General features: G+C 38.3%; 1 protein-coding gene across 1 annotated transcript; it reads right to left on the bottom strand.

Moving 5' to 3' along the window:
- Window positions 1-6,061: 6,061 nt before the first annotated feature.
- Window positions 6,062-6,900, bottom strand: LOC118646099. Its single transcript, XM_036288392.1, has 2 exons — window positions 6,336-6,900; window positions 6,062-6,216 (listed from the first exon to the last, which is right to left on the bottom strand). Exons 1-2 carry the CDS (start codon window positions 6,898-6,900, stop codon window positions 6,062-6,064), a joined length of 720 nt encoding a protein of 239 aa, XP_036144285.1.
- Window positions 6,901-16,776: the final 9,876 nt, after the last annotated feature.

The following is a 16,776-nucleotide window of genomic DNA, read 5'->3' as shown; positions in this document are numbered from 1 at the left end:
CATCATACTCCACGCATTCTGGGGAAGATTTGCTTTGACGACTACATTCTACAAATATTTGGATATAGAATCAGTGTGGGACTTGAGCCTTTTGTAGAGATGATTCTGGTGACAACAAGGGCAATGAGATATCGCTGTCACGTGATACCTGGGTAATAATTATTGAGAAACGGACAGATATCGAGCAACTCCTGCAGTCGACAACCGCTACATCGTTGTGGATTAATGATCTTTTCATCGAAGTCGTTAAAATACGTAACGAGAGTATCATAAATTCACTTTAAATAACAAAATTATGTACATGAAACCATCGACTGTGCAATTTTTACTAAATCTTGAAGATGTTATCAATAATGCATATTTTAAGTTATGGGATGATATGCATATAGTAAAAGAACGATATAATCAATTTGTAAACTGTTTGCGGCGAAATAATATTCATAACAAGTGTGATGCAGTCAAATTGTTAAATGAAATATGTGTAAAAACTTCACTTGTAGATTGCGAACTGATGGTTTATGCATCAGACAATATTGTATACGACGCGTTACAAAAGGAATAAATGAAAAAAATTATAAATAATTATTATAACCTATTTTCTCTCTTCCCTATTCCTTTGCGGTATAATGGCGTGCGCAGAACCGAGTAGGAGGTACATAGATAAGATGGGTGGGAACGCATGTATGTAACCGCATATGAAAGAACGCAACGAATGAAAGAGAAAGAGCGAGAGAATGATAAAACTGTATGGCTGGAAATATCGCGTACGGATGAGAGAGATAGAGAGAGAGAGAGACAGATTCGGAATAGAGGGAGAGAGCGAGCACCGCGGTGATGGCTGCTACAACAGCGGCGGCGGCGGCGGCGGCGGCGGCGGCGGCGGCGGCGGCGGCGGCGGCGGTCGCGGACCCCGATTCCCCCTCTCCCGCTCCGGGTCGCGGACCCGAAAATACCGCGTCAGCAATTTCCGCACCGCGAGATCCTCCTCCCCGCGTGACGTCATACCCCCGCGCCTACCGGTACCCCCCGCACACCCCTCTCCCGCTCGCGGGTCGCGGACCCGAAAATACCGCGTCAGCAATTTCCGCACCGCGAGATCCTCCTCCCCGCGTGACGTCATACCCCCGCGCCTACCGGTACCCCCCGCACACCCGCACCCCCCTCGGAGCCCCGTAGTTAGAACTGTCATAGTATTAACTACTGTTGGGACTTGATTATTTTCCATAACAATTGTTTCTGCATCATTCACCAAACTCGTACGGATGATTTTTCCATCGTCTGTATATTACATTAATTCTTGAGTGCTATTTACATTTAATATATAATACAAAAATATGTATCACATATACACTCATCGGTTTGAGGATAAAAGTATAAATTTTCATCTATTTTGCAGTGATTGTAACTCTCTACACATGAATGGAAAAACATTTCTTGTTCACTACAAATTGTAGGTTGGGGAAAAAGAAATCCATTGTTTTTTTGTTTATTTCAAAGCTTTATTTAATATAGTTGGGATTGTTCGGTTTGGGTCAAATATGCCGTTTTATTCTACAATTTATTGCCATTTCAAAGGTAATTTCATGATACCTCTCTCTCTAGAAGCCCTGGTCTCTATTGGCAAAAAACTCGGCTAAGTGACTTTTTGAATCTTCTCTCGAGGACAATTTCTTTTCACCAAGGAAGTTTTGCAATGACAAAAAAAAATGGTAATCGCATGGTGCCAGGTCCGGACTATAAGGTGGATGCATCAAAACTTCCCAACCAAGCTCCCGGAGTTTCTGGCGAGTCACTATAGACGTATGTGGCTTGGCGTTATCGTGATGGAACACAACTCCTCTCTTATTGACCAATTCTGGCTGCTTCTGGTAAATTTCTAGCTTCAAACGATCCAATTGTTGACAGTAGAAGTTCAAATTTAGTGTTTTGGCCATATGGAAGCAGCTCATAGTGGACGATTCCTTTCCAGTCTCACCAAACACACAGCAAAATCTTCCTGACAGTTAATCTTGCTTTGGCCACCGTTTGAGCCGCTTCGCCGCGCTTTAACCACGATCTTTTTCGCACAATATTGTCGTATGTAACCCATTTCTAATCCACAGTCATCATCCGTTTCAGAAATGGCTCGATTTCGTTACGTTTGGCCAAGGCTTCGCAGATGAAAATTCGTTCCATCATGTTTTTTTGCGTCAATTTGTATAGCACCAAACATTGAGCGTCTTTTTGAACCCAGCTTTATGCAAATGGTTTAAAACTGTTTTGTGGTTGATCTTCAGCTCCTAGGCGATGCTACGACTGTTAACATGCCGATCTATTTCCATCATTTCCATAATTTTATCGACATTTTCGACGACGGGCCTACTTGTGCAAGGTCCATTTTTAACATCGAAATTACTGGAACGAAATCGAAACCAAAATTGCACGTGATTGGCTGTGACAGTGTCGGGACTATAAACACCATTCACAATTTCAGCCGCCTGGCTTGCATTTTCGCCTTTATCGAAGCAAAATTGTAAAATATACCGACTCTTTGTTGACATCCATCTTTTATGCGCTATGACTCACAACTGAATCGACCAATCACAAAACTGTTAAAAAATTTTTTAGTACAGAATCACTTTTTGAACAAGTATAAGTATGAAGCTATGCGATCAATACATCACGAGATATGTATCACTAGAGCCATTTAGCAAAAAAATAATGGATTTCTTTTTCCCCAACCTATATTGTTATCATATATATACTATGTTAATAATGACCTATTATTTTCCGCAATGGACTCGTGAGGTGAACATTAAAGTAATACTTTCTTTTAGAATTGAATGGTATATTATTTGTAAATCTTATGGCGATAAGTGCACACGACAATGTCTGACGCATAGGTTGCACGTAAAAGTACAAGAAGCGGAACTCGCTTGGTCTCATGATCATTTTTATGAAAAGCAAATCACTACAATAGTGCCATCTGAATTTTATAGTATGTTCTTTTCTTTAGCAGATTGTTGAGTGCATCAACAACTAATATGTATCAAATCCCCCACTTTGATCACTCTACAATTCGCTGCAATCCTAACTTTTCGACATGTCTATTCAATACTTTGTATGACAACGGCTTCGTGAGAATGTCCGCCACGTTATCACCAGATGCGACGTATTTTAATTTTATCAAACCATTTTCGTGCATCTCTCTAGTAATATGATAAGCTATGTCAATATGTTTTGTACGCGATCTTTCTATCTTATTTTTTGTAAAATCAATAGCCGATTTATTGTCGCATCTGATGATATGCGGTTTGGAAGGTACATTCAAATCAGTTTTACGCTTAAGCTCATTAAACATCATATCTAACCACATGACTTCCTTCACCGCTACTTTCATGGCAACATATTCGGCCTCCATAGTGGATGTTGAAATTGACTTCTGTTTATTGGACTTCCACGTTATTGGGTTTCCATTAAAAAATACTACTGTGCCACTGTAGGAATGTCTGTCATCTATGTCTGACGCTCAGTCGGCATCACTGTATATCTCTATATCATTAGAACCACAACCGTATACTAAACTTGTATTTTTTGTTCCGGCTAGATATCTAAGAACTCTTTTAGCTTGTAGCCAATGTACTTTGCCGGGATTAGAGCTAAATTGCGACAATTTCGTTACCGCATATAATATATCAGAACGCGTTGCCAAAGCTATATACATTAACGATCCGATTAATTGTCTGTATGGTACATTTTGCATTTCGTCCTTTTCAACATCACTATGTAGAGCGTCAAAATTCGATAACGTCATTCCAGGATCGATTGGTATTTTGCTTGGTTTACAATCTTGCAAACCATATTTGTTTACAAGTTTATCTATATATAACGCTTGTGACAATCCAATTTTATTTTTGTCATGTTTAAGAGTTATACCTAATAAGTACAATGTTCTGCCTAAATCTCTTATTTCATACCTTGACTCTAATATAGATTTAACTGTATTTATTTTATTAATTGATCGAGCAAATAATATATCATCCACGTATAACACAAGAATGAGATCATTACCGTATGTATAAACACAATTGTTTGCTTGTAATCTTTCAAACTTGTTTCTGATCAAAAATTCGTCAATTTCGTTATTCCAATTACATCCAGACTGCTTTAAACCGTATATTGGTCTTAATAATTTTGCTACTTTTGTTTCGTAATCTACATGCCCAGGAGGTAATCTCATATATATTTCTTCACTGAGCTTTCCGTAAAAGTATGCACATTTAACATCAAAATGGTACATCTTCCAACTATGGGATATTGATAAATTAAATAACATTCTAATTAATGAAATATTCGCTACAGGTGCATAAGATTTAGAATAGTGCGTATCCCTTTTTTGAGAAAAACCCTGCGCTACAAGTCTAGCTTTATATCTTATTATTTTTCCCGTGGAATCAGTTTTAATTTTATAAACTCATTTACTTCCAATACAATTTGCGGTTTGATATTTCCCATGTATTCCTATCATCTAAGCATTTCAGTTCTTCGGTCATTGCTATTTTCTACTCTTGTGATTGCGGTGATTTTATTGCCTCATCGTACGTAGTTGATTCGATTATTTCTACTAGGTTAAATTCTACGTTCTTGGGTTTGCCCGCACGATCTCACGGATGCCTAACTACCTTTGGCCTACTTACGCTACGCGTTTCTTTTGATGCAGTTTCGTGCGAATCAATATCCTCCGCGTCACTTTCTAACTTATTATCCTGCATGTTATTTGTTTCCGTTTTATCATCTTCGATCTCTGTATCATTTTTATTGTTTAACTTATCGACATCATCAATAAATGGAGTTTCAAGTACCTTTTTACTGTAAATGTGTTCATATCCGTTAACATCTTCAATAAACTCTACATGTTTTGTTTGTATTACGTCACATTTGATTGGATCCCACAATCTATATCCCTTCGTTTGACTCGAATAGCCAATAAATACGCATTCTCTTCCTCTAGAATCGAGTTTATTCCTACCTTGCTTATTAATGTACGAGTACGCTAAACAACCATAAACTCTTAAATGGCTTACGCTAGGCGTGTCCTGTCCAAACGTTTTCTGGAACATCATTAATAAATGAATGAATAACTCTATTTTTGATGTAGCATGCGGTTACTACAGCTTCTGCCCAAAATCTTTCCGGTAATTCGGCATTTTTAAGCATCGCTCGTGTTAAGTCTATCAACGTTCTATTAATTCTTTCCGCGACTCCATTCATTTGTGGTGTATTTACATTCGTTCGTTCATGTTTAATTCCCATATCGTCAAATATCTGTTTAAGGGCTTTGTTACAATATTCTAGTCCATTATCGCTTCTGAACCTTTTTACCTTCCTATCCGTTTCTCTTTCTACTCTAGCAATATACTTACAGACCTAATCGGTTACTTTGTCTTTATTTTGTAAGCAATACACTGTTACCTTTCTGGAATAATCATCGGTGAATGTTAAAATATCTTGCTCCACCAATTGATTTTATCGGCATAGGGCCGCATAGATTCGAATGAATTAATTTTAATACATTCTTTGTTTGTCTAACTCCTAATGTTTTACAAGGCGCTTTTCAACTTGCTAATGCTACAACTACTACAATGTTGTCAGTTATGTTGTATTATCCAATCCTCTGACTAAATTCTTTCTCGCTAACTCTTGAATTGTTTTTATATTTACATGACAAAATCTTTGATGCCACCTATCACTATCTGTTAATTTATCAGTATACATAATGTCTGCCTTATTATTATCTAATTTATTTATGTTTTTAATGACTCGAGCCTTAATAATATATAATCCATCTTTACAAACAGCTTCCCCCCCCTATCATCCTATTGACTTTATCCTGTATTTTAAGTTTTCCGTTGTCTATAATAAGTCTTTTATGTTTGCTCTTTATCTGTGAAACCGATAATAAATTTCGTCTTATGTTTGAAACATGATACACGTTATATAATGTTAAATTGAGCTTCCTGTTACCGACGTAAGTTTGTATTTTTATATTGCCTAAACTTACTGCTTTTAAAGTATCGCTCGCTTAACTATCTGTTGAGTAAATTGTTTCGTTAACTATTGGTTTGTAACTATCGAACCAGTCTCTATATTTACATACGTGATGAGTAGCTCCACTATCTATTAACCACGAATCATTCAGTGCAGTGTTATTTAATTCTACTAATAGCCCATTGTTACCTTTATACGTGTTATGACTTGTATGCTTTTTATATCTTTTTTCATGCGGTTTCGAATTACAATACTCGCTAGATGTCCTATTTTATTACATTTATAACATCTTCTTTTTTCTTCCTTGCAGTTTTTTTTTTTTGTTTGAATATAAGTCTCCTTTGGTTGCTCCTCCGTTGGTTTAGTCTCCTTCAGAATTCGTCGTTCAAATTCATTCATAAGAACCTCCTTAATTTCAGCTGATTTGAATTTTTCATCATCCAGATTTGCCAATGACATTACTATTCCGTCGTACTCATCTGGGAGACCTGCCAACATACTATAAGCTAAATCTTCATCTTTAAATTCGTAACCAACCTCTTTTAAACTGTCGCTGCACGTCTTTAGCCTCGTCAAGTATGAATTCATAGTTTCGTTGGGTTTTAACTTTATGGTCAACATTTGCTTCTTCAGCTGTAGAATTCTTGCCCGTGACTTTGATTCGAAGATCTTTTGTAATGCGTCCCATGCATCGGATGCCTTTTCGCAGTCCAGGATGTGTATCTGATGTTCCGGGTCAACACCAAGTGCGATCGTTGCCAGAGTCTTGTTTTCTTTATTCTTGAACCGTTTTTGTTCTTTGAGAGAGGAATTTTCAGGAAGAGTGGCTTCACCAGTTACATGCTGCCACAGCTCTCTTTGTACCAAGATCATTTTCATATTAAATTTCCATGACCGATAATTTGCACTATTTAATTTGTCGATGCGATCCACAAATTGTAATGACGTTGAATCCATTTCAAATGTATATACTTTCCTTTCCCGACTGTGGAATGCCGCCGCTTTCGCGAACCTTCTAAAGGAGTTATGTCTTACCTCTTCTTGACTGGGTTTACTATGTATATACGTTCGTAATTAACTGTCTATTGTACTGGGCCCATAACCTTGTTAATAATGGCCTATTATTTTCTGCAATGGACTCGTGAGGTGAACATTAAAGTAATACTTTCTTTTAGAATTGAATGGTATATTATTTGTAAATTTTACATGGCGGTAAGTGCACACGACAATGTCTGACGCATAGATTGCATGTAAAAGTACAAGAAGCGAAACTCGCTTGGTCTCATGATCATTTTCATGAAAAGCAAATCACTACAATAGTGCCATTTGAATTTTATAGTATGTTCTTAACTTTAGCAGATTGTTGAGTGCATTAACAACTAATATGTATCATATAACATATACCAATTTCGTTTTAATATTTCTATATTTTATTAAAAATTAATATTTTTCAATTTTTATTTTATACAAAATATATTTTATTATTTTACCTGTTCCATCATAACGTTAATTTTATATTTTGTGTTTGGCGTTGCTCTGCTGATAGCTCCCTATGACTAACAAGGGAACCTCGCAAACTCAAAAATTCAGATTTTAATGAAACTTGGCATAAATGTAGAGGGGGTAAATACATGAATTTAGAAATTTTTAGTAGCGGCCCAAAAACGGTTTAAACAATAAAAGTACTTTTATCTAACTACAGTAATAAAATTTTGAAAAAAAAAATTTTGTTTAAATTGTTTTTTAATTTTTGAAAAAATGTTTTTTTTTTTTTTTTTTTTAATTTTATTAATGTAGTTAGATAGAAATATTTTTGCCATAAAACTTTTGTATGAAACATTTTTTATATCTCCAATACTTTTCGAGATTATCGAAAAAAGCAAAAATCTGCTCTATACATCAGGAGTAGTTCCATCCTTTCGATCGCTTTTGATCGGGACTTGAAAATTTAGCGTAAGGCAAAGGTTGACACATTACCCATCCATACAAATTATTAACGTCAAAGTACATCAAATATGACGATGGTTTTGATAAGTCGTACGATTGCATGTACTTATTATTAGCTTGCGCATATCTGCCTGAACATTGGCTGAGACCGCCACGTATACCGCGTTCTATAAACAATACCATATCGATATCTGTAAGTAGCTCAAAATTGACACATGGTATGTCTCAGCCTGACGTCCCACGTGAAACCCGGTAATGTGTAATAATGCACGGGATCGAGACCGAACTTTTGATACACGTGTCGCGAAAATTTTCAAAATATCCGCTAATAATAAAACATGTTTTCAAATATAAATCGCTATATTCGCCTAAGGTATGGATGGAGAATCGCCTCCAGACGTTTTCGGCGTGCACGTAATCGCTCTCAGATACCGTATCACCAGTCAAAGAACTGAAAAATGATTCGCGCGGCGGTAAACACGTGTCCTGCAGCTTATTCACGCAATCTACTCGTACGGAAATACACCTTTTCAAGTTAATAAACTAAATTTTTCATTAGATAGGTTTGCAAATTCAGACCGTACAATTTTTAATTTATCGCTATTGAGATACGATGCTAATTTATCGAGACTGGTGTTAAAGAATCTATATGAATCTATAAATCGTAACCCTTGTGACATGACAGCCGCAGGCTGCTGTCCGTCACAAGGCCCTGAGGGCCCTTACGCAATAACATCACGCGGGCCCTGCGTCCTCCCGCTCGGGAGCGGACGCAGAAGCGTATTGTCTTGTACTTCTGTGTGTGTGACGTCCCACGTGCTGTCCGTCTAATTAATTCTTAAGATGTTTGCGAGCGCTATACCGCGGGTGCGGCGGAGATCGGTGGCTCTGAAGATCTCGTTATAGTTTTCGGACGTCTCGTCTCAACGGAAAATCTTCCCGGAGATTACAGAGGAACGGACATCGAGGAAGTCAAGGAAGACCCTTCCTAAGCGGGGGTCCGCAGGTAATGCCGCCCTTATCTTGCCTACCGTTTGTGCCATGTAAGAATTTCGATACTGCCGCCGAATCACGCTTTCAAGATCCAGCGACGGCGCGCGAAGCCGACATCCCGACGGGGCGACTGCTGACCCGATACCGCGGGAAGTCCGGCGAAAGAATCACGACAACTCAAAATCCGCCGACGCCCCGTCGAGAAGGAAATAACGCCCCGATGGCGGAGGATACGCCGGGCGAGGAGAGAAGAGTCGGTCGCGTAAGGAAGCGCCAAGATTTCCGTGCCCGGGGCCCATAGTTATCGGGAGCGTCCCGTTTGCCCACGTCAATATTGGCCACGGTCCCGATTGGCCACGTCAATATTGGCCACGTCAATATTGGCCACGTCAATATTGGCCACGTCATTATTGACCACGATCCCGATTGACCACGGGGTGGATTGGCCACGTCATTATTGGCCACGCGTCATTATTGACCACGTCAATATTGGCCACGTCAATATTGGCCACGCGTGATATTGCCCACGTCAATAATGGCCACGTCAATATTGGCCACGCGTCATTATTGACCACGATCCCGATTGACCACGGGGTGGATTGGCCACGTCATTATTGGCCACGCGTCATTATTGACCACGTCAATATTGGCCACGTCAATATTGGCCACGCGTGATATTGCCCACGTCAATAATGGCCACGTCAATATTGGCCACGCGTCATTATTGCCCACGTCATTATTGCCCACGCGTCATTATTGCCCACGTCATTATTGGCCACGCGTCATTATTGACCACGTCAATATTGCCCACGTCAATAATGGCCACGTCAATATTGGCCACGCGTCAATACTGACCACGTCATTATTGCCCACGCGTCATTATTGCCCACGTCATTATTGACCACGCGTCACTATTGCCCACGTCATTACTGTATATGGGTTTGCGACTTGGACGGGGCGGGTGCGGGAGGGGGGCCGAAGGCCCCCCTTGCACCCCCCCGTGTGTGTGTGTGTGTGTGTGTGTGTGTGTGTGTGTGTGTGCGCGCGCGCGTATGTGTGTGTGTGTGTGTGTGTGTGTGTGTGTGCAAAGCATTTCTCTGCACCACATGGGTTTGCAACTTTCCACGCTAAGCAAAAAATTGATTAATATTGACGTGGGCAATAATGACGCGTGGGCAATAATGACGCGTGGTCAATAGTGACGTGGGCAATAATGACGCGTGGGCAATAATGACGTGGTCAATATTGACGCGTGGCCAATATTGACGTGGCCATTATTGACGTGAGCAATATCACGCGTGGCCAATATTAACGTGGCCAATAATGACGTGGCCAATAATGACGCGTGGTCAATAATGACGTGGCCAATAATGACGCGTGGGCAATAATGACGTGGGCAATAATGACGCGTGGGCAATAATGACGTGGGCAATAATGACGTGGGCAATAATGACGCGTGGCCAATATTGACGTGGCCATTATTGACGTGGGCAATATCACGCGTGGCCAATATTGACGTGGCCAATATTGACGTGGTCAATAATGACGCGTGGCCAATAATGACGTGGCCAATCCACCCCGTGGTCAATCGGGATCGTGGTTAATAATGACGTGGCCAATATTGACGTGGTCAGTATTGACGTGGCCAATATTGACGTGGCCAATCGGGACCGTGGCCAATATTGACGTGGGCAAACGGGACGCTCCCCAAGTTACCGCTATCGTATCGAGAGCAATCTCGGTCGATATTGGGGGATACCGTATGCAAGTTACCGTTATCGCTTTGAGAGCAATCTCAGTCGATATTGGGGGATACCGTATGTAAGTTACCGTATCGAGAGCATTCTCGAGGAATATTGAAGATACCGTTCTCGTAAACTATCGCACCCAACTAAGAGGGCGTTACTCGTTACCGTCTATACAGAGATTCCCGTTTAATTGGGCCTAGCCCCCTCGGACCTGGCGTTCCCGGGGGAAAGCAACGTCGCAAAGTATACACTCATTTATTGAGTGTCATATCCAAATGTTAAGAGTATACTTTCAAATATTCAGTATTTAAATCCAAACTTTGGTATGAACACTCAATCATTGGGTGTACACACTCAATGTTCGAGTATAAACACTAAATCTTTAGTGTAAATACTCAAGATTTGAGCGTATACACCTAAATTTCGGAGTAAACTCCCAAAATCGAGTATTAACACTCAATTTTGAGTGTAAACTCTCAAAATTAGAGTGTTTTTTCCGTAAGAGCTACGTCTCGTTTTCTGCCTTCGGCCTAAAGGTACCTTTTCATGCTGACGCTTGACGCTCATTTTCAGCTTCAAAAGACATCACGTGAATAAAAATGACGAATGGGTATCTTTATTTTTAGTCACGTGATGTCTTTTGACGCTGAACATGAGCGTCAACCGTCCAAAACTTTACTGTTAAATCTTACGGAAAGCGTGTGCCACAGGTCTTACAATTCTACTGGTCACTGACGCTCATGCTCATCGTGCTTGAATTAATTTCATTAATACATCTGCATATTAGGCGTAGTCTACAATAAAAACTTAAGCCTTGAGCCGTAAGAAATTAACTAATCACAATTGTGTATTTTAAAAAAATGACTGTGATTGGTCAATTTCTCATGGCTTAAGGCTTAAGTTTTTATTATAGACTGCGGGCCACCGCACAAACTCTTCCATAACGCGTTACGTTACGTTAAGTACTCCATACGAACCTAAGTTGTACTTAAAATTTAACTTAAATCAACGCACAAAGAAATCCTTAACGTAAGAACTTAAGAACTTACGTTAAGGATTTCTTTGTGCGTTGATTTAAGTTAAATTTTAAGTACAACTTAGGTTCGTATGGAGTACTTAACGTAACGTAACGCGTTATGGAAGAGTTTGTGCGATGGCCCTGCGCCTTAGATACATAAAAATTAAAAAATGGGAGACAGCAAGGAAGAACTAAATACACAATTTCATGTTCTTCATGATCATGGACAAATGTTTATGAGTAGTTGATACTATGCCGGTTCTAACCCAGGTGCTCCGAGGGGGGAGCGGGTGTGCGGGGGGAACTCGTAGACGCGCGGGGGTATGACGTCACGCGGATCGGGGGGTCTCGCGGCGCGGGAACTGCTAACGCGGGATTTTCGGGTCCGCAACCGATAGAGGGGGAATCGGGGTCCGCCGCCGCCGCCGCCCGCCGCCGTTGCAGCCATCGCTGCGGTGCTCGCGCTCTCCTTCTGTTGCGAATCTATCTCTCTTACCCATACGTGATCCCTTTCAGCAGCCATCGCCGCGATGCTCGCGATCTCCTTCTACTGAATGTCTTTGTTACCTGTACGTGATATCTTCAACCATGTAGTCTTATCATTCTCTGTTTCTCTTTCATTCGTTCTTTCATACGCAGTCACATATATACGTTCCCGCCCATCGCACTTTATCTATGTAAATTTATATTTGATAATATTATAACTATAATTATAATTGATTTTAATCCAACTTAAGTATAATGCAATTTAAAAATTAAAAGAAGTTCTTATGAATAATTTATATTGAAACATAAAGTTTATAAAGTAAACTAATAAAATTAACATGAAAAATGTTAGTAGAATTGAAGGCGAGGGGGAGAGGGATTGCGATATTCTTAAAGAAAGAAAATAATTTTTATTAATTATAATATATGTATAAATTTATATATTTGAAAATATAAAAGCATATTTATATAAAGTATAAAGTATAATATAAAAATGCACAATATAAAAGTATAATATAAAGTTTAAAAAATATATAAAGTATAATATAAAAGTATAATATAAAAAATGTATTCTAAAATGTTACCATGCGTGTATAAAAGTATAAAAGTATAATAAAAAATATATAATAAAATAATAAAAGTAAATAAAAGTAATAAAGTATTAAAAAATGGAATTATTCCCAGATTTCTTGATTATTCTCATACAGCGGCTCCATGTCAAAGAGTCTCCTCAGACCCCATACGTCAGGGCACTCAAACATAAGTTTAACGTTTTCATTATTTCGCCATTGGTCAATTCGGCGAAACTATCGTGTCAACCGTGCTGCCTGTATATTCATAAACCCCGGTATGCGGATTTCATCCATACCAAAATACGGCTGAAAAAAGATATTTTTAATTTAATCACGCTGCGCTGGAGCTGTATCAAATCGCTACGAGAAATAGGGCTAAAAATAGCATTTTTAAAAATATTATAACTTTTAAAAATAATTTAAAAATAATTTAAAAGATATAAAAATATGGTAAATAATAAAACATACCTGATCACCAAGAGGTGCTCTAATTGACACCATCTTGTAGAGATGCAGAGTCCTATGCCTTGCGGTTGGTATTCTAATATTTATTTGAGCATAAATCTGTGATGTTCGGACAATGGGTGTATCACCAAGAAATACATACTAAAAATTAAAGTTAAAATATTATACTTGCAGCATAACGTAAGCTCGCAATTTAAACTATATATCAGTGCTCGGAATTAGTTGCACATTTCGCCTCGATTCCTGAGGCACCGCCTGCTATGCCCCCACTACCGCTGTAGGCTCGACTTGTGTCTCAGGAGCGTTCTACGATAGATATGCCTGGTCCATTCGCGTGATTAAAAAATTCTCTTGCGCTGTGAATAATTTTTTTATTTTTACAGACAATTAAAGTTATTAATAATATTTTTCCTTCTGGGTGATGTGGAAAGCTATTGACAAAATTGCAATTATTACATTGTGTTATATTATGCTCATTATATGTATATACAAATATGTTTATAAACGTAAAAATAATATTAATAACTTTAATTGTCTGTAAAAATAAAAAAATTATTCACAGCGCAAGAAAATTTTTTAATCACGCGAATAGACCAGGCATATCTATCGTAGAACGCTCCTGAGACACAAGGCCACGCGCGCGTTCGGCGGCTCGGCCGTCGAGCCTACAGCGGTAGTGGGGGCATAGCAGGCGGTGCCTCAGGAATCGAGGCGAAATGTGCAACTAATTCCGAGCACTGCTATATATTATAATGTTCACATACACCAACTACCGGATACTCGATACGCAATCTATGATGGAAATTTGGCATGTTGCTGGCACTTCTATTCGACACAAGCGAGAAAACTTTTGATCCAAACTAACGTTAAGGAGCAGACCCCATCATTATATAGTGAAGATGTACATGACTTAAGAAATAAATCTGAAAAAGCCATGTCAACTTCGTAGAATTTTTATCAGCGCTTACCACTGCAGCATTGTCTAAGAAAAACGATGAGATCGTCTTATATTATGTTGCCTCGGTCAACGTCTCCGTCAAAGTAAAGCATTTTAAAACAACACTATAAAGAGCATAAATGTATCATATTGAATCACTTCATATACATCAACTGCATCAAACTACACCATCGAACCACATCTGTTAAACCACAATTGAACTACAATTGAACCGCTATCAAACCGCATTATACATCTATAGAACAGCATCATATATTGAACCACATCGTACAGCAACCGAACATATCTATCAAACCACAATTGAATCACTTGAGAAATAAATTTGAAAAAAGCATGTTCTCAGCCGCATCAGATTCGTAGAATTTTTTATCTGCGCTCACCATTGTCTAACAAAACGTACGTGATTTATCAACGAGATCGTCTTATATGATGCTGTCTCGGTCAACGCCTCGGTCAACGCCTTGGTCAAAATAAAGAACTGCTAACCATTCAACTGTTATCAAACCATATCATACAGCTATTGAACCACTATTAAACCGTTATCATATAGCTATGGAACCATTGTCAAACTGCATCATACAGCTATCGAACCGTTGTCAAATTGCATCATACAGCTATCAAACTGCATCATACAGCTATCGAACCATTATCAAACCATATCATACAGATAAAGAACTGCTTGTAGGAATCGTCGTTTTTCTTCTTATAAAAAAAACTTTATTTCACAAATTTTTACAATTATTACTTATAACTACGTGATTCTGAGTACTAGGTACTGTGAACTGTTAACTGAGAGAACTGACTCTGTCGTCGAAGGGTGCCCTATTTATATGGGTAGAATGACGTATTATGTTTACCAGAAAAAAAAGGGAAATTCCATGCACTCAGAGGAGAACGATGTAAAGTATTTCTTAAAAACAGAATAATGGAAAATATACATTAGGAATATATCTCTAATCCTCTGTAAGTGCATTCCGTAGATGATAAGTAGTTTTATGCTTAATAACAATATATCTTAATTCTGTCTAAGTGCATTCCTAAAATACGTGGACGATGCTCACACCTCCCTCCTTATAAAGAAATTTGAGGTTTATTCAAATTTTGGTTCGGACTAATCGTCTAATTGCTGGTTCTAGTTCATTATTAACATGTAGAGCATGAGGCGTGTAATGTACATATTGCGTAGGTGCGCGATTTCCAAAGCTGCACTGATTATAGCAATTTCCACACAGCTGTTTCAATAGATAAATAATGCTTGAAAATAATCCGATTTTATAAAGAAATACAAACAGGACGGAGCCAAGGGCTATATATCCTGCCAATTGAAGATAATACATAAATTTTTCTTTCCATGTAATGGTTCTTTGATGTGTTGATATTCGTTCCGCTATGTTATCTAATTCTTCTAAAGTTTTGCCTAAAGTTTGCAATCGTTCCGGTTCAATATGAGTTTCTTTTATTAAGTCCATAGGTATATCTGTTAATTGATATTGAAAAAGTGTCTCATTAATTGATTTTTGATCTATTAAATGAATAGTCTTGTGTATTTCGATTTCGTCTACAGCTATATTGTCAGGTTTTAAAGTAGCTGTATTGGAAATTACTGTACAATCTGGTTCTAAATGAAGTATAGAATTTCGAAAGACTCGTGCGCTACGAGGTATTTTATCGGAACAAAGTACATGCACCAGCTCTTCTTTTGGAGCTATACCAATCCAATCCCGATTTGTATGGAGTTGGATCCATAAAGTGTTTTGAATTTGCATGTACTTAGTTGTACATTTTTCTGATTCGCGTTTTGTAATAATTTCCGTTAAACAATTATCTTTAATACCTACTTTATAATCAGGATAGATTCGTTTTAGTAATTGATATTTACCGAGTCTTTTCGCTGGGGTTAATTCTATTTCACTAATCGGCATAAATATAGTTCTAAATGGATCTAATAAAATGAGTTTTTGAGTAGTGTCGATAATAGATTGTCCCAGCCAACCGTGCCTGGGAAGTGAAATTATCCTAGTTAAATCTAAGATTTTATCTTCTATAAGGGGAATTAAAAATTGAATAAGTATTCGTTTCCCCGTTAATGCTATCGATATCCCACTTACGTCTACGAGAGTAGTGTAATATATTTCCTCTAAAGGGACCGGAAAGTTATCTACATGTCTGTGTTGTCTAAGCGCGCTAAACAATTCTTTAGGTGATAGAACGTAAGGTTTAACAGTCCCATGTTTACCGTCGATTATCAGTTCTTCTGCCCTTTTTATTTCCTCGCTTAACTTGCGTAATTCGTCATCTAAATCTAAGAGCGTTTCGTCAATCCAAATATTTATTTCATTAGATTGTGATACATTTCTAAGGCGATTGAATTGTTCGTTTACGTTAGTTACTGTATTTGCAATGGATGTGAAGCCTTTGATTGTTTTAAGTATTATGCTAGTTTGATTTTTTACGTATTGAATAATATTTTTCTGTTCCGCATACAATTTATCTAGCTCGTTATTATAATAGGTCGCGTCGGTATCATCTAAAGTTCCAAATAATGTTTTGCTGACTTCACCT

The sequence above is a fragment of the Monomorium pharaonis genome, chromosome 6, assembly GCF_013373865.1.
Source record: "Monomorium pharaonis isolate MP-MQ-018 chromosome 6, ASM1337386v2, whole genome shotgun sequence".
In the NCBI taxonomy this organism is placed as follows: domain Eukaryota; kingdom Metazoa; phylum Arthropoda; class Insecta; order Hymenoptera; family Formicidae; genus Monomorium; species Monomorium pharaonis.
The sequence above is the reverse complement of the archived record's forward strand: the minus strand, read 5'-3'. Positions and strand labels throughout refer to the sequence as shown.